Consider the following 27,323-nt stretch of genomic DNA (forward strand, 5'->3'; position numbering starts at 1 on the left):
TTTCATGGATAATGTAGACATTTAACGAGTTCTTTAATTGTAGTTAAAGTTTTTTAGTTGGAATTTTGTGTGTAAAATGTGTGGTATAAGTAATGGTGTGAGTTAACATATACTGCCATTTTCCAGCGAGCGTCCCCGTAAACTTCACCCATTCCCAACAAAGCCATCTTCCCACGGCTATGCAAGCACCACCTGCACTCCTCTAAGTCTCACTGCCGACACCCGATTGGTTGGTCTCGAGAGTGTTCAGAGTGCGTGATAGGTTAGCCATCTGTCTGTCCAGGCTAGAAGTGTTCCGCGATTGGACGGGCATGTTCCCGGCTGCTGGTTGGTTGACACGACTCCGCTCCAAACTGGTGGAGGTGCGTGATTGGACAGTCCTCTCTCCCGTCAGAGTGTTTACGGAGCGTAACTGGTTTGCTCGCCCTCTGTCCAAACTGTTCACTGTGTTCAATTGGCTGCTTCTCCCGTGCTCCAGAGGCCAGGGGCCGCCTGATTGGTTATCCCTCCCCGTCTGTTGATTATTGAGGGTTTGCAGTTGGCCGGTCCTGTCTCTCTCGGGGAGTTTGGGCTGAGTGGAGCTACTTCTGTCTGTGTTAATAGTCTGTGTCCTCTGCCGGTCCCTCTCCCTCTCCAGGCTGGTGTCCCTGCGCACGAGGCCGCACCTCTCTCTCTCCAGGCTGCTCTGGATCTCCGCTCTTCTGGCCAGGGCATCTCTCAGTTGGGTGCGGAACGTCTCGATCTTCCCCTGCAGGTCCTGGAGCTCCCCCTCCCACAGGCTGGTCTGAGCGGCCCTGCTCCCCAGCGGCGAGAGCACTAAGCCTGCGGAAGCCAGTGAAGAGACAGGGCCCCCGTTGGCATGGAGGCTAATCTGCGGAGGGGTAGAGGTAAAACCCCCCAGGCTTCCCAGCCCCCAGCCTCCCAGGCCGAGGCCGGGACGACCGACCATGCCGGGCCTGCCGCGCACCGAGGCGGTGTGTGTGCGCAGGCGGTAGCTGTGCAGGGTTTCCAGGTCAAAGTGCACACGCTTCTCCTTGGGCTCGTGGGAGGGCGAGGAGTTGCAGGTGTCTCCAGCAGAAGTGGAAGCAGGGAGGGATGTGGGAGGAGACGGGGGAGGAGGCTGATGCTGCTTCCTGTGGAGAGTGCAGTTCTCTGAGATACAAGAGGAGGGGCTAGTGAAAGAGAGGAAGATCACAGCAAAGGGTATATATCCAGTGAGATATACTGTACAGCAGTATACATGGATACATTTTCATATTAGCAAACACACAATATATACAATTTATTATTAAGTGCAGACTAAGCAGTACTATCTTACTTAAATAAGACTTATCATGCTCATTTTCACATGCTTTACTGATTAAAAAACAATATTTTTCTCACACTGTCTGACTGAATTAAAAGCATAGTACGGGCTGTGTGCAATTTTCAGTGGATTTAGTTTTTGTGTACTTGTACAGCACCTAGACCTGCTTTATAATAAATAAAAAAGACAAAGCAAGGCTTTACTGATGCCTTGACCTCTTCCAGAATGTTAAGCATTAAAAGAACTGCCTCACTGAATTTACAATAATTTATTAAATGATTCAGAGCAGGAATAGCTGTCACTGATTGTTCTGTACAACTGGGTCAAATAATGATAATAATCTCAGAAATTCAATATGAGATTTTTAAATCCTGACGATGTCACTTCAGTTTGTGTTTTACATACAACTAAATAAAAAGGTCAGGTCTGTTTAAGGACATGAGGAAAGAAATATCCATCTAAAGTCACTTTTTCTTTCAAGTTATGAAAGTGAAAAAAAATCTGTTTAAGTTTTACATTTTTGGGAATATGCCGATGCTGTCTTGCAAAGAGTTAGATGAGAAGATCGATAACCAGTCTGTACGTTGATGTTGAGGCGTCAGCAGGCGAGAACGGATTAAACAAACAGGATGTAGCGTGTGAATTAGAGAGCTTAGAGCTGCTGGTAGACAGATGCTGTTATCTTTGGACCCAAAATGTCAAACTGTTCCTTTAAAGTTTTAATAAGTTAAAAGTAGTTTCTACTCAAGGTATTTTTTTTTGCACTTGCGACAGGAAAGTTACATTTGATCCGATCTTAAAACAACTTTCCAGACAAATAGCGTTATTTGTGTGTCATAACTTATTACATAACTTATTCGGGGCGTTTCAAATGGAAGGTGACAATCGAGTCAGTGAGTGACTTCCTTACTTTTGGTCGAGGTCGGTCAGCTCCTTCCCATCGTCCTCATACGTGGCGTGGAGGGCTCTGTGAATTTTCTGCAAGCAGACAAGGAAAGAAATAAATATATAAGATAACTAATGTAATGTGAAATGTGTTTATCACTTCATCAGCTCCCAGCGCTAAAATAAACCGGGAGAGATGACGCATTTGGAATTTCTGATATTATCATTATTCGACCCAGTTGTACAGAACATCAGTGACAGCTATTCCTGTTCTAAATAATTTAATAAATGATTGTAAATTCAGTGAGAGACAGTTCTTTTAATGCTTAAAACTCCTGAAGAGGTCAAGGCATCAGTAAAGCCTTTTTTTGATTTACCAAGCTTTAACTGAGAGAAAAAACCCTCTCCTATAACCAACCTCTTGAGATAGAAGGCATGACTCTGCTTTAATTCTTCCTGATATATATTCACCTGAAGATATCTGAGGGAAAGAGAGACTTTCACTTCAGGTAAAGATTATCCTGAAGGACTAACTCAGATGTCATCCTCTCAAATAGCAGAGCAGGTTGTGATGAATGCTAACGGCCGCCCAGGAGTGGTTGCCCTTTGAGAGGAGCTGTAACAAACAGCAGTCTTGATTTCCATTATTCACTCAAAAATATTGCCATGGGCACCTCATTTGGTAACGGCTAGACTTTCATAAAAAAACAAACTATGACCTTTAAATGCCCAATTTGTGTCTCTCGTGGTGCACATTGTAATAAAGGAAGCAATTCTCTAACAGCCTTATTGCAAAAAAAAGCTACAGATCTCTTTTTATTATTTTTATTTGTATCCCTTTCTTTAGAAAACTACAGATTTAAGATGTATGTTAAATAAAGCACATTTAAAGTATGTTGCATGCAGCGAAACGTGATAAAAACAATATTTTGTATAAAAAGGTAGATTTAAAATATATATATATATATAAATATATATATATATATATTTAATTTCTGAGATTTATATATTTGTGGAAGATATTTACAAATCACTTGCCTCACAATAGAAACAAACTAAGCACTGCAAATCGTAACAGTTTAATAACTCTTAACTTAATTAACTCATTAATTTGAAGTATTACGGAAACGTTATAGGGCACAATTAGAAGTTGAATGAGTTAATTAACAAAGGGCTTATTAGCAATACATTTAGCGCAAAGTTGTATAACTGATCATTTGAAATATGTAGTATAAAACATGATATGATGAGGTTTTAAGTCAAATATGAGTCTTGATCTTGAATGCTAGTTTCCAACAGTAGAGGGCGCAGGTTCCCTGCAAGATGAGCAGTAAGTCCCGCGCGTGTGTGTGTGTGTGTGTGTGTGTGTGTGTGTGTGTGTGTGTGTGTGTGTGTGTGTGTGTGTGTGTGTGTGTGTGTGTGTGTGTGTGTGCATATATCCGTACAGTGCACATTCACTCACCTGGCTGGTGTGCAGCCAGTACTGCAGTGTGTGCGTGCGTCGGAGGCGAGGGATGACCAGGTGATAGAAGGTGTGTTCACCTGCCAAGGTCAACAAGGCCCCGCCCACCCCCATACACAGCAGCACGAACAGGCCCGAAAAATGCTGGATCCCCATCTGAAGAGTCTGAGAGTGTGATGGCAGAAAGAGAGAGAGAGAGAGAGAAAGAGAGAGAAAGAGAGAGAGAGAGCGAGAGAGAGGGGTTTGGGGGAGAGACACAGATTAGTAAAGACTCAAGCCAACACTGGATTGATGACTTGTATTTACATAATTGCCATTTAGGCCACTTTTTGTGAATATGGAATTGATATTCTGCCGCTGTGCATATCTGGTTTGCCTGTGAAAGCCCACAATAATAGAAATAAAGACTTGAGGGCAACAGCGTAAAAGACATGTTTGAAAAAGAAAAGGATGTGGAGGAATAAAAAGCATAAAGAGCAGACGGGAAGCACAACTGAGAGTAATTGAAAGAAACAGCAGTTAGCGGGGCGACGGTGAAAAGAGACGATGGTTAATTGAAGAGCAGTTTGTTCCCATTTGGCTTCGCCCACATTCCCCTTGACATAATGTCTATCTCTTATGAGGCTTTCACGGGCCTGGAGGAAGTGGAAGAGACAGTAGCGAGCTTTTTCCAATACTCTCTAATCATGTTTCCTTCACCCGCCTCATTTCAGCATTGCCTCCGATGGCAATTAGCCCCCCTGCTGACTCGGAAAATCTATCAGTGACAATGCTGACCTCCTTTTGCTCCCAATCCAGAGGGCAAGATCGCCCGCATTGTTTGAGAGTAACCTGCTCTCTCGGCCTCAAATGGGATGAATAGTAATAACTTCCTGATGCCGGTTGAAGTTGAGGAACTCATTTTGCCGTGGCCACCGATGACTGTTTAATATCGTTTATTGCTCTAATGTGATTTAACTTTGAAGTAGAGGTTTTAAAAGGAATGGCCGAAGGGAGCTGAATGGCTTCTCTGTGCACAAACAAGTTATATAGACACAGACAATGTGCTCTGTCCAGAGAGCCCCAGCTCTCCACAAAAAAGGAGAGAAGAGAAAAGGGAGGGGGCGAGAACTGAGAGTTCTCTGCTGTAAGACACAAATAAGTATCGACACTCAGCCAGTGTGTGCCTGTAACTCTGGTTAAGGTCAGCAAATAGGCCCACGTTTACGTGTTTGTCTGTGTTTGCCCGTGTGTGTGTGAGTGTGAATGTGTCGTCGCATGTGAGCTTATAGCTCGCAGGCAATTCCGCCCCCGTGTCCCAAAGTGAGACTCATTCACCGGAGTGCAGGAGGCAGAAACCTTCAGCGTTAACACACCGCACACGTCTACAATACATGAACGAGCCTTGCTCGCCGATGACTTACCTCAGTGACTGCGAAGACTCGCTTCCCGCAGGGCACCACCTTATACCATTTGTCATGTAGCATGTCCATGAAGCCGTCAGACTTGTAGCGACTCACGAACTCAGACACATTACGGGTTAGAGGAGAGCCCTGGGGCAGGCCTATCCCGTAGCCTAAAAGAGGAGACACGCACACGTACACACACACGTACACACACGTATACACACACACACACACACACACACACTCACACACACACACACACACACACACACACACACACACACACACACACAGGTGTAAATACATATGCCACATGCAGCAGTCTGAGTCTGAGAGCCGTGCCTGAGGAAGAGACTTGAAACTAACTTGCTGTATATTGATGGACAGTGCAAAACCTCCTATCTGCAAAATAATCCAGGAAAAGTGGGGGAAACCTCTTATCTACACTGTATTTGTTTGTATTATGTATTGGGTATCCTTAAAAAATTTAATTCTGCAAGAAAGCAACTTAGAAAGGGAATCTTTCAGATAGGAGGTTTTGCTCTTCGGCCATCGATGTGCGTAAGAAACCACAGTCAGCCAGCTGCGCTTAGCCAAAGGGCAGATGCCCTCTGGAAAAAGGAGATTTATGATTTTACAGGCTTCAGAATAAACAGGTACAGTCCATAATATACAGGGCAAATACATTTTTAGCTGGGTGCAGTATTTGTGTTGGGAAACGAAGCACAAACCCACTAAAGCTGATGGAGGTTCCCCTTGTGGTACAGGAGTACAAACTGTGGTGGATCAAATTCTGACATTGACCGGTTATTTCCTCCCTTTATCACTTTCAATACTTACAGCTACAGAGGCTCCTCACAATAATAATCGTAGGCATCTCTAATGTCGGGATAAGATGAGAGGACAGCCCGCTGTCTGTTATGATTTACAAGGCATGCAAAAAGGTATGCCAAATTGCCATTACCATTCCCAGCATCCGTCAGATGTTTGGGCTGATGTAACCTCATCTCCGGGGGGGTTGTAGTTGGATCAAGTCGCCCCCCCCGCCCCCCTCAGACTCCAGACCTTCAGTGGACAGGGTGCTCATATTTTACCTGACTGTGCACCTTACCTTGGGTTATGCCCTCGCATGGATGTGGGCACCCTGAGGTGATTTATTAGCGTAACATAAATTACTTCTGTGAAAATGAGCAGTTGGTCACAACACACACAGCACAGCACCGAAATCTTGAGTCACGAAACGTGACTCAAGATTTCAACAGTCGCGTATTTTTGCCGTTATGTAGCATTTTTATTTAGTTTTAGTTGAATTGCTCTTTTTTCATCTGTGTGATTGGTTATCTAATTTCTTAGTTGACTACATTTCCATGAGTGTTAGTGTCAGTCAGGGTCCCCTGAAACTCACCTGGATAATGTTTAGCGGTATATGACACTTCATAACAGTTCAGACATCAATACATCAACAGCCCTTGCGTTGCTTTTGTTGTTTGTTAGTCACTGTACATACTTATATACACTTCATCTACACTGCATATACTTTGCATTTTTTGCACTTTCTTTACTGTTTTATTTCCTAAATGAATATGCTCTGCTGTTTTGTTGTATATATTGAGTATTTTTCCTTATTGATATTTGTTCTATGTAACTTGCTACTGTGACAAACACATTTCCCCTTGGGGATGAATAAAGTATACATCTATCTAGCTCTATCTATATAACAGCTATAGACAATATAATGTATTTTTTACTGGCAGTTTTATGACATACTTTGAGAAAAAAAAATACATAAAAAAAGAGAATACCATCTGTTCTGTCATCACACATCCAGTTTCCACAAAAATCACCCCACACAGCATCAAACAACAAAGCGAACCTCCCACCTCTCACCCGCCCTGACCTCATCACCACAGCCGTCTTATCGCTCTATGACGCGGAGCATCCTCTCACGCTCGCTTCATACTCATGCCCTCCGGTTACAGATGCCAGACTCCGTTCTCAACAAAGGCCAAATAAAGGCCAGTTTCACTCCATCTGCAGGAGAACTTGACAACATGCTGACATTAGAGCTCTTCTGTGGATCTTTGTGTGTTTTTGTTCCTCTGTTGATGGCGATTTGTATTGATTGTTGCTGTTGTTAGTGTGTAACATTAATACAACATATTAATTCGAGTTTTACAGCGGTTTAGTTTAAATTCATATGATAACAGGCATGTTTTTAGCTTTATATTTGAGTACAAAGTGTTTTGAGGCTTTCTTTCAAATACCAGAGGACCACATTATACCCCTTCATGCATGTAATTGACAGCTGCGGTTATTGATTACTTTCCACAGTTTGTTTACATGAAATAAAATATTATGTGCAATTAGAGCTCCAACCTGCCACTGTCACAGATATGGATTTAACGGCTTCAAAGGTATTTTAATTATGCAGGCACTAATGCAAATCATTGTTATAGCACATTAAATATTCATCTGTGCTTGATTTGAAGAAATTGCCTCAGCATGACTTGATTGGTATTGCCTCGGACTTCCTTATTTCCCTGTTGTTAAAGAAAAAACACCGGCAGTATGTGGAGAATTGAGACCAGACAGAACATATTTTTACACTAATAAAAAGGATATAACTACAATATTTTTAATTAAGCAACAGATTTAAGCACTTTGCCCACCGCTGCTCATTGCTTTAATTTCAAAAGTGGCAGCCCTCGAGTATCACTGCAACTTCAACACTTATGCGAGAAATGTTTTGCTTTGTTCGGTCCACATTTCTGCAGGTGCAAAATGATAAAAATATATCCCTCAGCTTGGAATCAAAAAGACCCTCTTGGAGATTTATTGCAATACACAAGACCTCCTGGGGTTTGTTTGTTTCATTCCATCTGCACCGCAGTGAAAGGCACAGTCGTGCCAACAGCGTTTTGGTGTGTTCGTGCGTGATTGTCATGGACTTGGCAGCTGTTTTTGATTGAGTTTATGTGTGTGTGTGTGTGTGTGTGTGTGTGTGTGTGTGTGTTGGCTGTCAAGGTGTGTGAGCCTGATGGGGGTTGCGGACAGAAACAGAGAATAGCAAAGGTTCACGTAACTGTCACACTCCGCTTGGTACATGACAAAGACTGTCTAAGCTTCTGTCCCTTTGCTTCCGCCCTCCTCTACCTACTCTCCTCATCTTCTTCGCCTCTTGTCCCTCTCATCTCTCCTCGCGTTCCCCTTCGAGGTCATTTCTCTCCCACCATTGCCGCTGTAGTCTCTTCCTCTGTTAGTCCACTCCTTATCTCTGTCGTCCCCTTCAATTTCGTTCAATTTCTGCCTTCCTTCATTCTTGTCTTTATCTCTCGGCTCCTCTCCCGAGTCCACTGCTTTGTCTCCGTACGTCTCCTCCAGACAGACTCCACTTCTCTGTCATCAGCCAATCTCCATACGCACTTCTTTAGAGCACTCAGTCAAATAGTGAAGTACAAGTGGGCAGCCACTTGTCATTTGTTTTGATTCTTTCCCCCCAAGACGTCCGCATGCATCCATCACGAGTCCCAAAGCTGTCGCTCAAATCCCCCACACACCTCCTCTCTCGCTAACTTTTATTCCAAAACACTTTTTATAGGCTATAAAAAGGTTACTACCTTCTTTTAGAGTGAAGATCAAAAGTTGAACTCTTTACCGAGCAAAGACGTTATGATCTTTCAGAACTTTAACATTATTATATTGGGAATAATAATTTTTATAAGATCCTTGCGCCAATGCACCAATTTATTTATTGGTTTGTGCTGTAGTTCTAAAAGGTAATTTCATAATCAAATACTGGCGAGTATTTTTAACTCTTTCTTTAAATAATGTTTGAATATCCATATGTACTATTTCTCTGGTCATTCATTCATTGCTGCTGTCTGTGTACCAAAGGATATGCCCCCCCATTCCTGCAGGAGAAAATGGTTCTCCTGCAAGACTACAATGGTTAAATCAGTGATGGAGCAGTTAGAGTATACTCTATGTGTTAGTGTTGAAATTACAAATGTAACAATTCTTCTTCTCTCTGATACATTTGTCCTGTAATTACAGCATGAACCATTAAAGATGGTGACTGATTTGTTGTTGTAGCCATCAGTACATATTTATAGAAAATATACTGTCCAGCACTATATATGTATTTTTTTAAATCTAAGTTTATTTCACACACGTAAGCAGACAAAGGAGTCTGTACGTCAGACGTGAGCCGCCCGACCAACAATGGCTTCACCCCGGCAAACAAACTTTTCTGCCAGCCTCATTTTGATCTTCAGACGCGTTCCGTCCTGCTTGGCTAAACCTGTGCAGATCACTTATGCACACAGGGACGGAGAAAACACACACACACACACACACACACACACACACACACACACACACACACATACACACACACACACACACACACACACACACACACACACACACACACACACAGACACAATACACACACAGACAGAGACACAAACAAGCAGCGAGCGGCAAGCGGCAAGCGTGTTCAGTGGCAATATTATTAATGGGGTGTGTCTGGGCTGTCGTAAACATCTCCCAACAGCACTCATTGAAAACAGACGCACAACGCAGCCGCATCTCTCTCCACTTAAGTAGCCTGAAGATTTCTGCAGCAGCACCTCGCCTGCAGCGTCTCCACAGTCCCAAATCCTCCGTCTCTCTGTATCTCCTGACCACAAACCACTCTATAAATCCTGCCTCCATCCTCTACCAAATAACACTCCCCCCTTTTTTCCCCTCATCCTCTCTCTCTCTCTGTCTCTTTCTCCCCTCCCTCTCACTCCATCTGCTTGGGGTGAAGGTTTGTCTTGATTAGGAGACTCTGTTGGCTGGCTCTTTTATCACTCGCTGTGCAGAAAGGCGCAAACTGGCAGTGGGCAAATGAAAGCCCTCTATCTCCTTCTTATGCTCAACTCCCACCTCGCGCACACCCCCTCACCGGCCCTCCCTTTCTTCACCTTTGTTTTGCTTCCTCTCTACTTTCTCCATCTTGTGTTCTCTTGTTATTTTTCTCCTCCCCATCTCCTCTCCGCCTCCTGTGTTTTTTTTTCCTCTCGCACATTTCCTGTCTGGCCCATTTCCTGCTCTTCCTTTTCAGACTTATTGAGTTATTCACTCCCATCTCATTCTTCCTCACGCGGGCTGTGGGGGGTGAATAGCTAGCGAAGGCATCTTGGATTCCTTGTCTGCCTTTTTCATGTAGACAATGAATCATGTAGTCATCAAATCTGACCCACTGCACATACCAATGAGACCTGCTTTCTCATCCTCACACTTATGAGTAATGTCCCTTGACTCATTTTGCCTTTTGTAGTGAAGAAGGGAGTGTGGGAGTGGGGTCTTTCCGAGGCTACGCCAAAGCAGGGACAGGGAAATGGAATCAAAGTTAGGTGTTGGTCACATGTAGCACCATTACTAGCATCCATCTACTGTCTATATGTGTCTCAGAAGTGGGAGGAGAAAAGAAAAGGCTGAACTGAAACACATACACGTGGAAGTATGAGTGCGCACACTAATTCTGAAACCTGTAAAAAGAGTTTGGGTTAGAGGTTTAAACACTCGTTTTATTCAATAAATGTATTCTGACAGCGGAAATGTCCCTTCAAAGTCACCTTCAGGAGGCGTAGATGATGAGACATGTGAGGAGAATACAATGAAACGTGTAATAACCTTTATTTTTCCTCAATAGAAGAGAGCACTGGGCTTCTTTTTTAGACATAAGTTCTTATGACGGCTTGTCAGACACCTTTATTTGTAAAAATGATACAATTTGCTCTTGTTCTGCAAATGAAAATCCACTGCTCATAAGTATTCAGTTCATAGCATGCAGGAAACTACTTCTCCTACTACTACTACTGCAGTAATTACTGCTGCTGTAGTCATAATAGTACATCTGACTATAATGGTTGCGCAAAGCGATTAATTACTTGAGCAAAAACATAATTTATTATTGGTAATTTCTCATTAGTGAAACTGTTTAATTAGTCTCTACGTACCCATACCTAAAAAAATAAAGAATTAAATGAGACCTTATTGACTTCCTGACAAACAAAGCAACACTGCAGTGATGCACAAGGGTTTCATGTCAGTGCTTCCAGGATATTGTAACTGAAGCCATACATATGTGGGTCAGCATGTTCCACTACATGCTGCAAATATGTTCTGTTAATATTTGAGAACTTCTTTTACAACTATTAATAATGTAAGAATGTATACTTCTTTTCTCTTAGTTTTGCTAGTACACACACGCACGTTAAAGGTGGAGAAGGAGGAAGGAAAACAGGTGGAACATTGTTAAGTTAACATGAAAACATGACAACAGGATAAAACAAATTTTGTAAGCTTCTTGTCTCTCTTTTGTGGCTTTTCCTTTTTCCGTGCTTGACACGGTTCATATGGTGATTTTCTTTTTCAGATATAGAAGAAGAAGTAGAAGCAATAACTTTACTTAAAAAAAAAATCCTCCCACTGAAAATCTAAAAAGGGAAACAATTTCCTTCAAGAATAGCACAAGAATACAGGATACAACCGTCAGGAGTGCACACACACACGCACACACACGCACGCACGCACGCACGCACACACACACACACACACACACACACACACACACACACACACACACACACACTATAGCAGTATGCCAAAACGTGAATACGATAACTCCCTGAGTGGATCATTAGCCTTTTTTTTAGACTGGCGGTGGATCTGTGTATATGCTTCATGACTATACTGCATTTCATTTCACCTGCAAGCGGCAATTCCAAAGTTCTCTGACTGGTCATTGTTGTTAATAATTGATGATCGAGTGCTTTTACCTGCAGCGTTTTATGTTCATCCAGTGAATCCATGTGTTATTCTGTCAGTCATGTAGCGAATGGTAGTTGATCCCCTTTCTGCATGTGCGTGCTTCTTTATATATGCATTTGTGCACATTTGTGTGATGTTGCATGAAACATTGCATGGCACAGTGTTTATCCTGTGTGAGTCCTTGCACAGGTGTGTATTTATGTACACGTGTGCAGCAATTTTGGTGTGTGTGTATTTCTTTGTGAGATTGTAATCAGATTGTGGGGGACTCGCCTGCCAATCTGGGGACAAAAGGCCCCTTACAATGTCAATAGATAGACAGCCACAAAGGGAATGACAGCAAATCCTCACAAGTAATAAAAACACTTGGGTCTGTGTGTGTGTGTGTGTGTGTGTGTGTGTGTGTGTGTGGGTGCACCTTCAATGGCGAAAGGCTTCCCCACAGTGAGCAGTTTGCACTCGGCATCGATGGAGACCTCGAAGTCCAGCAGGGCTTTGTCCATGATGAACGCATCCAGGGCAGGAGGATCTGTCCTTCACCACCAACACACAAACACAGTGCACAGGAGTGAGAGAGAAGCATTAATTGAAGATTAAAAAAAAGAAAACTAGCCTCAAACTTCCTCACATTCCCCAGACCCATGCAGGGACCCTGTATTTGGGTCTGTCATCCCGCTTTTTTTGTCATTTATACAGCAGGATGAGATTAACTGCATTCTAATACACTGTGTCAACACATACATCATTACCTAAAACAACAGCCACTGTGGCCGACTGATAAGACATTATACACTCTGCCGGAGACTCTTCTCCTCCAGCAATATCGATCCAGCTGACCCTAATTGACCCCTAATTATAGAGCGCTCGTCTGGGGGCAGCCTCTGCCGCTGAAGGGAGATAAGTTTCACGGCACAAGACACTGGATTTGAATAATAAACCGACACATAAACACATTGATAAAGAAGAAGACACACAGACAGCCGGATGTATGCACAAATTGCACAAACATATTTGTGCACACACACACAAAATTGAATAGCAGACAGATAAACAAGCATAAATGCTCATATTGGAAAAAGCATGCACACTCACAGAGTCAGTCTATTGGAAAAAAAAAAAAAAGCAGACTGATCAAATTACCTGAAACTTGTTATTCAGGATGTTTACTTCTTAACAAAAGGTTAACTTTACAAAGTCTTTGCTGTGCCGGGGAAGCAGAAACATCTCTTTTCCTTTTCTAGGCTTGTCAAATACAAGGCACAGGGAGAAGAGAGAGAATAGACTTCTTTTGGGACTCTTTTGGGACAAAAAAGGGTTGGAAGTTATCCCATGCCAGGCCTAGGGATGAGACTGGAGTGTGTGTGTGAGCGTGCATCAGAGTGTGTAGGTAACTGTAAGTTATGAAGCGGTGTGTAGGTTTTGCCTGCATGGCTTTCCCTGTGCCTGTATATTTGTGTTCATCGGCAGCTGCCATGTGTTGCCCGAGGCGATCCGTCTCTCCATGAGAAAGCTTATCAGTTTCTTTTTCACCTTCAGATTTTGAGGGCAGTATCGGGGTCAGCAGTTCTTCCAACATAGTATTTTACTGCCTCCATGCACTGCTGCAGCTTCCACTTCTGCTTCACCTCGCACGCACACAAACGCATACCTTCATCTCCCCTGTTCTCATCCGCTTTCTCTGAACAAGCACTTTGTATCTTCCCCCTCGTATCACACAGTCAGCACATGCACTATCTCAGCATCTCTGCTGCTGCTCTGTGGAGTATTCACTGTGTCTGAGAAACATACGTTGTTCTAGCTGTGAGTGTGTGTTCAGTGTGTGGCACTTGGATGAATGATTTGTGTTTTTCTAGCATGTAGAATTATTGACTCAGTGCTGCACCTACAGAACTGAGGTTATCCCGATATTGATTGATTGGTTTTGCTGGGGCCCTCATCCATTGCTGCCATCCACTGAAGGTAATACACTAACTATGGATAAGTACCTCACACAACACCACTTCAAATAACCCCAACTGTGCCTTCAACGTGACCAATGTCTGTTGCTTGGAAGTACTTAACATGAAAATTAAGTGGGCATGGTAAACAAAACTCAAACAACAAGCACTTTCAACGAGGAATCCGGAACTAAATTGTCATTCAATTTTCACGCCAGAAATAATACACCCAATCCCTCAGACACGGACAAGCTGATGGATGACTTCCACCTTCCTTTGTACATCCACTTGAAAATCTGCTGCACCTTTTATTAAGACAAGAATTAAACGTATAGAATAGGATGGGCTCGCAGGATGAATAATGACATAGACTCATAAAGGAGAATGGAGAAGGGTGGAATGGAGGTGGAGGAAGATAAGGCTTCAGGTACATTACCAACAAATGAATGAGTTGATAATTTAATTAAACGTACCAGTTAGGAATGTATGGCCATTTATTTCTCTGTTTAATTCATACTTATAAGCATAAGCACCGAGAGCTCGTTTTAACGCCGTGGGTCTTTCTCTTCCTCTAAATTGTAATAATTGAAAGTCATCTAGTGAGGAATTTGTAATTGTTTCAATGAAAAAATCAGAGAGTTATCAAATCTAAAAAAAGTGTGGCTCCTGATTCTTTTTTTAAATGTTCCCTGCCCCAACTTTAAAACCAACCTTAAACGCTCCCCAAGGTATAATGCCTCCTGAATTCGTCTGTGAAGTAAATATGTTGCTCTCAATAATTCAGTTCTTTATCCTTTGGCTGCATCCCAGAATATTTGTCGACTGCCTGTGTGCAACCACACATTAAAAAAAAATCTGACTTCAATCCATCAAAATGCAGCAATTTGGCCACATTGTACGGAGACATAAAGTTTTATTCCACTGCTACGTTGATGACACAGCTGTATCTCCCAGTAAAGCCTACAGAGACCGCATCCCTTTCCAATCCAGCAGATACATTTTCTTTGATTAAAGTCATACAAAAACTGAGATCTTATCATGGTCCTGACAATCTGCATCCAAAAATATTTTCCTACATAATGTCCGGAACCTGGGTGTGCTATTTGACGATAACCTAACTTTAGCAAAAAAAACTAACACGGTCTTCAAGTCTTCTAGTCGTGCTTCTACCATCTAAGGAATATTGCTCGGATATGAACCATGCTGAGCTTGAATGCCACTTTATTTCCTCACGGTTGGACTCTTATAATAGTCTTTTAACAGGTATAAATCAGAATCAATTAATGGACTGCAAATGGTGTAAAATTCGACAGCAAAAGAGAAGAGAGGAAAGAGAGTGCATCACTCCAATTTGAATGACCTCCCAGTGCCCCCTATTGATTTTAAGATGTTACTTATTAGTATTAATTCCCATCATGGCTTCGCCCAAGAATATGTATCTGAACCACAGCCTGAGATCCTCGAGGTGGAATGTGTTCACTGTCCCACCTCACGCCTAAAGACTGAAGAGGAACGAGGGTTTGCCTCGGCTGTGAAAAAACTTGCATGAGGAACTCCCGGCTCGCTGCATCAGGATTCTTTTTAAATCCATTTTGAAGACTTTTCTTAATCGAAAGGCTTTCTTACACTTTAATCTTTTAGGCTCCTACTATTGAGTTACACTTTACTTTCTCATTGACATTGAGAATGAAGTGCAAAGTGATTAGCCGTTGATTTAAGTGTATTCCTTGCTTGCCTGGCTATTCAAACATAATTGTGTATTTAATTGTGGTAAATGTGGAATGCATTTTGTAGGAGTCATTAGTTATGTCTGTGTATTTTATTTTGGTAGTGTGTATTTTATTATGATAGTTTATATATGGGGCACAGGGGAAACAGCCAGGTGGGTAATGATGCATGGGTGACGGGGAGATCACATGTTTTTTACCGCAAACAACACTTCGGGAGACCAAGAATGTACAAATTGTATAAACCTGCAATATAATTAAATGGGAACCTCACCCAACGATACAAACGGCCTGAACTCTCACCTGAAACAAGCGAGTAAGAAACAGGACTTCTCCCGCGCCCAGCTGAGTGACTAGACGGAGATCAGTCACTACACATTTAAAACCTAGATAAGACAAACACACCTTTTAAAAACCAATCCCATCCTAGAAGGGGCAGACTGAGCGATTGTTATATAAAACTGTAAATCATAGCTTGTTTTATGAAAAAAAGCCCAAAACTGCTGTATTTGTATGTATTGAACACCATAAGTAATATGCAAGCTAAATATATGGTTTGGTACATGGAGCAATTCAAATGTCACAGATGTGCGCAAATGTGCCCTAATGTCCATTTTGGAGACCTCATGTACTAAACCCTCTAACGTTGTTCTGTTTCACTTTATCAAAGTCAACCTTTGCAGAGAGAATGCTCACATATTGTGCTATGATTTGGGTTAGAGTTGGACCTTTCAGCTGCATCATTTCAAATAAATAATCATCCTGAAAATGCATTTTTTTCTAGGCGGACCTGAAACCTTTTCATTTTTTTCTGAGTGTTATCTTCATTTACTCTTAACCAGTAACATATATACAGATATTTGCAGATCTGAACAGAATCTCACATGTCTACCTTTTATTATAACACCCAAATTATTCAAATTGCCCTAGTGGTTGCAGAGATACAGCCTTTTTAGTTTGGGTATGCAATTTTCGAGGAAAGGGCCTAAAAATAGGTTGGTTTTCTATTGGTTAAAACACACAACAGGGACACTCGTGTGCGTGTAAACATACTAAAATAATCCCAAATCTCTCTGCTCTGTACTCCTAAACATGACCTTCTTCGTCTCTCAGGTCATCCGGCAGCAGTCTGCTATTCATTCCCAGTCAAAACTAAACATGAAGAGGCGTTATTTAGTCCTCCAAAGAGTTGGAGCAAACTTCCAGAAGACATAAGACTTGCCCTAACTTGAGCTATCTTTTAAAACCAGCTTGAAACATTTATTTTCTCCACTACATTTGATGCATAACCATTCTCTGACATCCTGAACTACTTGGTATTTATTTGTTCTTCATTGAAATTGTTCCTATCCCTTACATTTGTGATTTGTACTCATGTTTGAATGCATTATGTAAAGTACTTTAAACTGCTCTTGTGAATTAATTGGGTTTTATAAATGAACTTGCCTTGCCTCCCTGCTTTCATCTTCTCACAGTCCCTGTTGCACCCCCAATTCATCCATTCATCCTCAGCCCTCATTCCATCAATTTGTCCCTGGCCCTTACTCGACATTTAACGCTTTTAATGAACAAAAAATGAATCCCTCAAATGGGGAAGGCTTTTAAATCTTTTTTATTTCATAAGCATTCGCCTCACTTACAACTCGTGCTACAATCTCGTGTCTCTGGATGAGCAGAAGCTTGCACTAATGCAGAGTGTAAAGATACGCAGCACAGAAAATGATGAGTATGTGATGGTATCTCTGTCAGATGCAAAAGCAAACACCGTGTTCACTATAATAAGAAAACATCCGCTGATGGATCTGACACATGACCGCAGGTGGAGAGAAATCAAAGAAGAAGAAAAAAATCAACCCGGAAACACAAATTACATTGAGCTACACTGAGCTATCACATTGATGTTCGACAGAAATGTCAGATACAAACATGAAAAATAGACTCCCTGAGCTGGACAATTAGAGCGTCCAAAATGCTGAATTGATGATGCTGTAGAATGACACATTTATTTTGGAGATGGTACCCTGACTTTTGATTTGTGGAGTTGTAGAAGTTTTGATTAAAATATACATTTTCAATCCAATGGAAGGCTGTGGAACTGGGGATTCAGATACTATCTATGGATGAACTCCAGAAAATCTCCAGGTGACATCGTGAACTGTAGTAATAATGTTCTGTGTAACATACTGGAGAAACAGCACAAGTGAATTCCATTTCAAAAGATTTTCACAGTAGGTTCTGAATTAAAATTGCCTTTAGATCCTTTACATCGGCCAGGTTTGCTTTAGTTGCCTGTAGACTGAATTGCTATGCACAGTGAGCATTGAAAATAAGTGCACAGAATACAGACGACCACAGATAAGCGATGTAAACGTGACTGGATTGTTTAAAGTCTGGGTTGCATTTTAATTAGTTTTTTTTTAAATGCACATCATGTGCATGTATGTGTTTGTGTCTTACTTCAACATATGCACGCCTTCCGGTGTGGTGGGCTGGTTGAAGCGCCGCATGTAGTCGTGCATCTCCGGGAAGCTCTTCTTCATGTAATCCTCAGCGCTGCTCTCCCTCACCGTCCCGAAACGGAAGCCCATGGACGGATGGTGCAGCTGAGGAAATGACAAGGAAGACATGGTTAGAAGAGAGGGTGTGTGTTCTGACGCAGGTGATAAAGAGATGAGTATACTGTAGATATCAAATTCACTGTAGCCCGAAAGGGTTTATGGATATGGAAATCCTCAACTAATAATTCCACTCTATACTCATTAGCTTGTCCTTGTGTAAGATTAGTTTGTATGTATGTAGCTGTGGGTGGTCATAATGTGCAGTGCATGCAGTTGCAACTTTTGTGTCCTTGTGTGTGTGTAGTCCGACCTTGTCGTCGTGAATTCCCGAGACCTGCTCGAAGGTCTTCTCCCCGACCATGACAGCCGCGAGGTTGGCGGTGTAGCTGGACAGCACCAGTAAGCAGAAGATGGCCCAAAGGTTCATCAGGAAACGCCCGGTCCAGCATTTAGGAGTCTGCAGAGTGGAGATGCAAAGAGAGAATCTTCTGTTTTTGGGTGCGTTTTGCTTTTCGTCTTATTATTTAAAATAATTACACAGATCAAAAAGAGAGAACAAATATCAGCTCTTGATGATGATGTGTGAATCTTAAAATGTCTGGACTCAAAACTGAAAAAAAAATGGCATGATGTCAAGACAGAAATGAAACAGACCGACAACAAACAGCATTGAGGAAACTGTCGGGGTTAAAACGATAAAAAATACACATGTTTTAGGAAAAGGTGCTTTCAGGTGTTGATGTAAATGCAGCCCCTGCGAGGCTCTCAACCCAACTTTTTCTCACTTTCATGCTCCTTTAAAAAAATCACAATGGAACCCAGAGCAAGTGTAATCAAGTTAATCAAAACAGACCAGCAGAGAAGTCGATGCAGAGGAGTGGATCTAACGTGGCGTGAGGCGCATCAGCAATATCTTTTCCCTGAAATGTCTTGCTCAGGGGAACGAATCCACCTGCACACTGTGATCATTTATTTATTCCACCAATTAAAATCCCCTTAACGAACGAAAAAGAGATGAATTTCTAGTGTTTAAAAGCATGGGATTAATGAGACATTAATTATACAAACAGGTTGTAACCCATTATTACGAAAGGGTTCAGTATGTTTTAAACTCTTTGCATAATTTGTTGACGAATTGAAAAGAGAGAAAGGGAGGATGGCATCTTTTACACGATTAGCTCAAAGTCTAAACAGTAGTGTGTTAGAAAAATTAGTAAAAAGTACTTTTTTTGCACTGGTAAAGGATACAAAGACAAAAACAGGCATCTAATTTTCGGCTTCTAAGGTGACATGACACCTGTCACTGGCAGATTTGATCAGAGCTAATGAAGCTAAAATTAGCGTCATTAATTGATTGACGACACTATCTCCAGATTAATGTTTCCAGCGAACCCTGTTTTAAAACAAGGTCTTAATTGTGCACTTGATGGTTAAATGTGAGATAATGCTTTAATAAGATCCTTGTGAAAGGAAAAAACTTAAGATCAATGTAAGACTTGATTAAAACACAACTTGACAGTTTGACTACATATTATTCACATAGCATGTTTAGCCTAGAACATTACAAGAGAAAAAGAAGATGCGGACTAACTTTTGGCAAATATAACAATATTTCGGGTAACATTGGCTTGGTTATTATTAAACCAAATCCAATGTACAGCACGTGACGTGGTTTCACACACACAGTCAGACCGGTGTGACCAATGAAAATGCTTGATTGACAGATTCTTGTTGGCACGTGTCAGCCCTGATTAGCAGTTTATCAATGGATTTACTTGCCCACTGCCCCCCCCAACCCCCTCTCCCTTTTACAACCTTAATAAACATGACTTTTTGGCTCTGACCCATCACACAAAAGGTCCAGAGTGTTGCTCAAGGGCCTTTTAACAGGTCACATGGCTGCTAATAGAATCAACCTGATAATTGACACATTGCCAGTTGCGGGAATGAAACCAGTGACCTTTCCATTATGGGAAGGTCTGTCTAATCACTTGGCCTCCGTTCCACCAGAGTCATTTGCAGTCCTTCCTTTGGGGACAAAGTGTGATTAACGAAACGTTACGCACACTCACTAAATCGAGTTACTGGATTAATTCAAGCAAATTCTGTTTTCAGATATTTATCGGAATGTGCTGCATGAACATTTGAAGACCAAGTTTGAGTTAAAATTATGAAGATTCTGGCTCTGTGTGCTGTTTTAAAAAACACAAGGTATAAGACAATTTATTTTCCCGGCTTGTGGTTGTGTGTGTGTGCGGCAGCGTGACTGTGTGTGTGTGACACAATCAGTCAAATCTGAAGAATGCTGTTCCTGCAAAGGAACATTTAATCTTTTGATGTATTCATACCAAACAAATGAGGATTTTTTTTTAAAATATCTTTGAAGGGCAATACATTGTTTTTCATCTTGCCACATTTTTTTAAATGAGCAGACTTGTCTCACACATTTCTCTCTCGTACTAACCGCCTGTGCCCACCCACCTGCCCTCTCCCCTTTACATCATCCTCGGTCTGCCCACCTCCACGTCGCCCTCATTCTGCTCCTCTTCTCTGCTTGCCCACTTACCCTTTAAACCTTGTCTCACCATCTTTCTGTCAACCTTTTTTTTGAAGCCCATTTCCCAATTTGCCCTCTCACCTCCCCGCCCCCCCACTGGCTCTCTTCCACCTGCCTTCTTGTTTTCAACTTTGTGTCTGACTACTTCGGGGGGAGTTAACCTCTACTCGCTCTCGCTTTTTTCACCTTCATCCATCCCCATCACCCTCATCATAACTCCTTCAATCTCTGCTGGCCCACTTACCCTTTCCCCTCTCCCTCCCTGTATGTGCATTATCCTCCCTGTATCTCTCTACTTCATCACTGCCTACCGTCTTAACCTCTCCCCTATCAATCTTTTACACGCTCTTGCCATTTCTATCATCTTTCTCCAGGCCTTGCCCCAGCTAACTTCCTCTTTATACTTGCCCTCACTGTATGTTTACTCCTCATAATAATGTACATCCCCTCCACCGGCCCCTCTCACTGCAATTTCTATTTCAGGACCCACCCTGCATGACGCCTATTTATCACACAGGGGAGAGCTGCTTTACCTTGGTGGCGACAGTCCGTCCAAACAGTATGGCGTAGCAGAGATTGAGGGCGGAGGAGTAGGAGAACACGCGCAGCCGGTTCCTGCCATGGGGCGTCATGCCGAAGGGGCTGTTCCACTCGTACAAGGTGAGGAAGAGCGCGGTGAGATGCAGCGTGACAAAGATACCCACCCACATGGACCAGTGTAGGGGCCACATGAAGGCTCCGATTGGGGCTGCAGTGTCCCGGCTACGGACCTGGTGGGTTCAAAGAGAAATAATGCAAAAAAAGTGTTGTATATTTGCTTAAACGTGTGATTATAAATCATCCTCCAGTTTGTAGGATGTTGTCCGTAAAGTTCTCGGAGGCGTAATTTCTTTACAAAAAAAAAAGCATACATGGATTTTATGTTGCGCTATCCATCATTTTTCAAATTGGAAGCGTATTGTCAGATCATATTATGCACTGCAGTTTGTCAGCCACAGAGGGAGATAACAAATCAAAGAATAACTTCAGCATGTGAGAGCACTCTGCTAAAAAGGCTTCTCAAAACGCCTCGTTATACACTCTTAGACATGCCTTTTTATTTTAAACTTTCATGATTCAGCAAACTAATTATTCACAACTAATGACCCCGTGTTGCTCACCAGAAGACCGGTTGAGCGGTATTAGGATGAAATAAGGACTTGCACACCATATCGTCAAATCATACAGAAATAGTGTCAGCCAGAGGGAGAGATTGACAAATCAAAGTAACGCTGACGACTGACTCACCATGCAGTGTGTTTTCCCAATGCTTTCCTAATCATTAAAACAACAAACTCCAGAACCCCGACAAACTAACGATGACTTTGAGCGATCGTACCAGAATGCCGAGGCTGGTGGAGTAAAAGGGCGAGGTGAAGTCGATGACTCTGCTCCTGGCGGAGTTGATGGAGAAGGAGGATACGGCCATGTCGGCGGTTCCGCTCAACAGGTCCCCGACCAGCCCCGTCCAGCGCCCCGTCCCGCTCCTCGCTCCGTACTTCCCGTCGCCCACGATATAAAGGTCAAAGGTGAAGCCCATGTCCTCTGCTAGCTTCTCCAACAAGTCCACGCAGTACCCGTAGCAGCACTTCCTCAGGTCCTCCGGTAGTTCTGGCAGAAGCAAGGATAATGTGAAATGAATCTATATGGATGCCTTGGATGTGCAGGGAATTTGTCCGCAGGTGTTGACTATCATGTAAAATGTTCACGGATACTCACAGGACACGCATGCTTGTGTGTTTTTAATTACCCCCGAGCCTTGGCTAGGAATATATTTAGTCACACTAAACCTGGGCTGGAAAAATGTAACACCCCTTGCACTTGGCAAGATGGACAGGCCATTATATAATTTTTTTTTTTTACACTTTCTTCAATTTAGATTCTTCTTGCACACTCAGTCAATCAATATTCAGCCAAATGTAAGTTTTGCTCTTGAAACTCGGAACAAAAGGTCTCTGCTAGTTCTGTCCAAGCACCAATACAAATTTAAATTAGCTTCCATTTACCTGCTTATCTGCTGATTAAAATGCTTTATATTGGACTGCTATACATACAGTGGGCTGCCTGTATAGACGGCCAACAGTCTTCTACATCAGATGTATAGTACCTGGTCTTTCTTTGCCACGGTAGTCCTGATCCCTCATTGATTTAATGCCTTTAATCCGCGTTATTCATGAAGCAGAGCCGGAGCTGAGCTGTAGAGATGAGCCCTTGACACTGTATCTGGTATATGTTTTGAACTGGACTGACCAGCCACGATCCCTTATTGATTTTACTTTTAAAATCCACTTCAATCTTGAGGAGGAGCAGCAGAGAAATGGCCAGTGATACAGGAATGAGATCTAAGCCAAGAGATCTTACAGTTTACGTAAGAGAAGCTTGAAGTTGTCATGTATCAGAACGGATGCTTCTTACAAGCCAAAATGTTTTTTGACAAGCATTACAGTGCTCCACCAACACAGTATTCTCAGCTCAAATGCCAAAACAAAACTCACCATTCCTGTCCCAGTCTGCAAGGGTAGTGTTTGGGTTGTGCAGCTGGTTGAAGAGGCTCTGGATTAGGTCTGACCGGTTGGTTCTGGGGTCCAGACAGAGCTGACCAGCTGGACACAATCCATCCTCATCCACCTCTCGTGTGAAGACAAACGGGTGCTCCACCAGTGTCACCACCCTCAGCCGGTGTCCCTCAACGGATTCTCCCGGCCTCCAGCGTCCTCCGGCGTTACTGTCCCCCTGGCCGTCCCCACCCCTCACCCCAGCTCCAAGACCTTGTCCCTGGCTGCTCCTGAACCCTCCCACCAGTCCCAGGATGCCCCCTTCTAACTCCAGCCGGCCTCGGGTCCACTGGCCCACAGTCACCCAGGCTGGCTGGCCGAGAGCGCCTCTCTTCAGGCTCCACACGTGGAACAGCTGGGAGGAGAGGACCCGAGACAAGCCGGCATCTACCTGGATCAGGCCTGTGGCCCCGGTGAAGGAAGTGTTGGACAGAAACCTTGAGGGACGACAAACAGACAATAATAATAATTACATTACATTTCATTTAGCTGACGCTTTTATCCAAAGCGACTTACAATAAGTGCATTCAACCATGAGCACAAACTCAGAACAACAAGAATCAAGAAAGTACAATTTCTTCAATAAAGTCAAACTACAAAGTGATATCAGTAAGTGCCATTTAAGTGGTACTAAACTTGCTACTGCTACTTTCCTTATTCAAGGTATAGTCGAAAAAGATGTGTTTGTAGTTTGCGGCGGAAGATGTAGAGACTTTCTGCTGTCCTGATGTCAATGGGGAGCTCATTCCACCATTCAAGAGCCAGGACAGCAAACAATCGTGACTTTGTTGAGTGTTTAGCTCGCAGTGACGGAGCTACGAGCCGATTGGCAGAAGCTGAGCGGAGTGAACGAGCTGGGATGTACGGTTTTACTATTTTTCCACCAGAAAAGTTTTTAAACAAGGGGAAATCTGTTAAAATTAGGCGACTAACTCCTTTTCTATTGCCAGGAGACAAGTATGTCTATTTTAATGTCAGTGTGCCAGTGTTTAATGTCACAGGAACACTGGCCGGCGCCAAAAGCAGGATTAGTTAAGAAATACTAACAAAAAGACCATTTTTAGGAGTTTTATTTTGTTTATGTCGAGTTTGATTTATGTTTCAAGATGATTAGCATGGTAAAATCGCTCCTGCCTGACTGGAGTCTGGTGCCTTAGAGGAGAGCATATTAATTGTATTTTGTGTACGTTATTACATTATAAACATTGTCCAAATGCATGTCACGTAGCATCGCACGTGATCTAGTCGTACACCCGACAGTCATGTCCTCCTGATTAGAGCTGGAGCCGATGAGTACATGTGAGCACTGCAGAGTTATTTGTCCCGGGAATGAATGCCAATTGTAACCTTTCCCACTGAAGACAAAAGCCAGATGTTAGTGGGTTATAGTGTGTGTGGGGGGGAGGTTGTGGCTAAAATGAGACACAACAAAGACCCCTGCTGGTTTATTGCAGTTTGGAAATAAAGCCCGCAGTAAATGTAAAAAAAAAAGAAAAAATACTGGGGGAAAAAGCAAAGAAGAAAAGTTACAAACGACGGTCCAGACGGTCATGGTCTGGTTGTGGAGCTTTAGCAAGTCTAGTCCCAGATGGGTAATTGCATCTCCCAGAAAGTCATAATTAAAAGTTAATGCAGTGCAGTGAGGGTCTCCTCCTCTCCGCCAGTCCATACAGACAGTCATTGCTATTCGTCTCACTCGCTCCGGCAGCCCCACATCGGTCTTGGCGGCGGAATAAATTAGGAAGAGCAATCCCCCGTTCACACATAAAATCTACCCTGGCCTCTTGAACTGTGCATGGATTGTTAGCTCACGTCTTATAGCATTTGATCATGTGGACATTGTCAGGTGATGTCTCAATGGGACACCATTCAAGCGTTGTTTGATCGTGTCTTGATTGGCGGTGGTATCGTCGAGAGGTCACCGCGCATCACATGTTTAAATGTTAAAGTATGCAGGGATCACTGCATCTGGAGCAGGCGTTGAACCGTGCGAGGACTGTTGATTATGTTTGGGTCAAGGATAGAAAATGGCAAGTTTTCCTTCCTGTTAATGGAAAAGGTCGGTAAAGAAAGCTGCAGCCTTTTTCTCAGAGCAGGAAAAAAAAATAGCTTTTCCCTTTTGCACTTTGTCTCATTCTCTCTTTTCTTCTTCTCCCTCTTTCATCTTCCAAGTCATATGTCAAATTGATGAGCTGGGGAACTTTCTCCATTAAATACTGAGAACATGAAAAAACCTTAATTAATCACGAGGGTCATTAACCTCCCCTAAAGGCCTATAGGCGGGACTAAAGCCTGTCTACACAACATATCGCACGATGCAACATGTCACAACAACTTCTGTTCATTACGCTCTTTCTTGACATTGCGATTTACTTCAACGGCACAATATCAATTTATAAACCCATTCCATGCACAGTAATTCTAAAGGGCTGATTAAAAATGGCCATGATTTGAAAGTCATTCCCGCTCCGTTCCACGTTAACTTATGTTTCCTCATCAGCAGCTCCCTCTGTCTCTGTGACCATAAAGCGGAAGTGCTAGGCTTGCCTTGAGCTGAAATTACTCATGGTAATAGCACGGCTGAATCATCATATCCCACTGACAGCAGATTCATCAAGCCAACCTACTCCAGACTCATAACGTAATGGCTGCGGCTGGCCACAAAAGAAAAAATTAACCAAAAAGGCTTCACTTCTCTCATGCCAGCAGGGAAGTGCATAGCTCCCCTTTGCAACATTTCTGGATTCGAGCCAGGAGAGAAGAGAGTGTGAGATACTAAGAGCAGGGGTGTGAAAAGCAAGGCACACTTTTTAGGCAGCGGCACCTCCCAGTCACGGCTTCTGTAGTGTCGCATCGGCCTAGAGGCTGCTTTTAACCCTAGAACACTAACGTTAAAAATAGTACCACCATCACTAACGTTGGGTATATTTCACCCGATAAAAAATACTTCTCATCAAAATATATTAAAATACAACAATGCAAGGCCAATTGAAGTACTCTTCTTTTATTTTACCCTCTAGAAATTCTCATAAAACGTAAAACATGTATCATGGGGGAGACCCTAAAAAAAGGCTCAAAATCGGGTGAAAAATTAGGGAATCGTCAATAAAAAATAATTAAAAATATAAATAAAGGAGCTATGAACTTGTTTTTGGTCCACCCGTTCCTGGGACATGTGAGCTTTTTCCTGTGAAGGAAAAGTCTCCTTGCAATGGTAAAACCCCCCGAAATTTTTTCACCCTCTATCACTAACATCAGGTGAAAATCACCCGAACACGTGCCTTTCGATAACGTCAGTGAGCAGATGAAGCTGCACAAGGACCCATGCAACTCAGACAAAATCAAGACAATGAAAATAACGTAACCACAATCGCATCGGTGAGAAGCACCCGACGTTAGTGTTCTAGGGTTTTAAAGACTGACCGTCCACGTCAAGGCGGGATTGATAAATCGGCCAAGAAGTGTCAGAGAGGGATGGTTCTCCCCTCGCCAACACCTGGCCCTGGTTTGCACACTCTGAAGCTAAATGTCAGCAGAGCGGCCGGTAAATGATGACTCTATAAGAGAGTCGTGGGCACGTGTCTCGCTCCCTTATCACTACATCTCCTTTTCTTTTGGGGGAAAGTGTACTCCCTCCCGTCTTCGTTGGCATGTCTGGGATGAGACGAAGCGTGCTTGTTTCAATGATTTTAATCTCTTGGTGGGAGATGGAATCAGCGTGGCAGCTGTGTCAATGTGAGATGGCACTGAGTGGCAGATCTCACTCTGATATCAACAACTCTCCTTCTATGCAGTATCTCCCTCTCCTTTCTCCCCCCCCCTCACACCCTCCCATCCATCTCACACAAGTTACCTCTTCCTTTTTCTTTGACTTTATTCCTATTTCCCGTTTGCTGTTTCCTCCTTCCCCTGTCTTTCATCTGCTTTTCTTTGACTATTTCATCTTCTCCAATGTATTTTTGGGAATACGCACCATGGGATTATTTCTGATTCTGGACATTTGGAAAAACAACATCAAAAGTGGCTAGTTCCTCAAATTCGTACTGTGTTTTTTTCCCCTCATTGGTCCGCTGCTTTGAGTCAGAAACAC

The 27,323-nt window shown here is 42.8% G+C and overlaps 1 protein-coding gene across 1 annotated transcript in view; it reads right to left on the reverse strand.

The window, feature by feature from the left end:
- Positions 1 to 202: 202 nt before the first annotated feature.
- Positions 203 to 27,323, reverse strand: part of LOC306733493 (glutamate receptor ionotropic, NMDA 3B-like) — a gene marked incomplete at both ends in the record, with an annotated part of 67,498 nt that continues 40,377 nt past the window's right edge. The window contains 10 exons of the mRNA XM_079214741.1: positions 203 to 1,172; positions 2,217 to 2,284; positions 3,654 to 3,818; positions 5,057 to 5,208; positions 12,279 to 12,394; positions 17,982 to 18,127; positions 18,393 to 18,539; positions 21,173 to 21,409; positions 22,018 to 22,289; positions 23,174 to 23,670. Coding sequence (XP_079070867.1) covers positions 203 to 1,172; positions 2,217 to 2,284; positions 3,654 to 3,818; positions 5,057 to 5,208; positions 12,279 to 12,394; positions 17,982 to 18,127; positions 18,393 to 18,539; positions 21,173 to 21,409; positions 22,018 to 22,289; positions 23,174 to 23,670 — 2,770 coding nt within the window. The remainder of the gene's footprint in view (positions 1,173 to 2,216; positions 2,285 to 3,653; positions 3,819 to 5,056; positions 5,209 to 12,278; positions 12,395 to 17,981; positions 18,128 to 18,392; positions 18,540 to 21,172; positions 21,410 to 22,017; positions 22,290 to 23,173; positions 23,671 to 27,323) is intronic.

The sequence above is a fragment of the Taurulus bubalis genome, assembly GCF_910589615.1.
Source record: "Taurulus bubalis genome assembly, chromosome: 1".
Lineage (NCBI taxonomy): Eukaryota > Metazoa > Chordata > Actinopteri > Perciformes > Cottidae > Taurulus > Taurulus bubalis.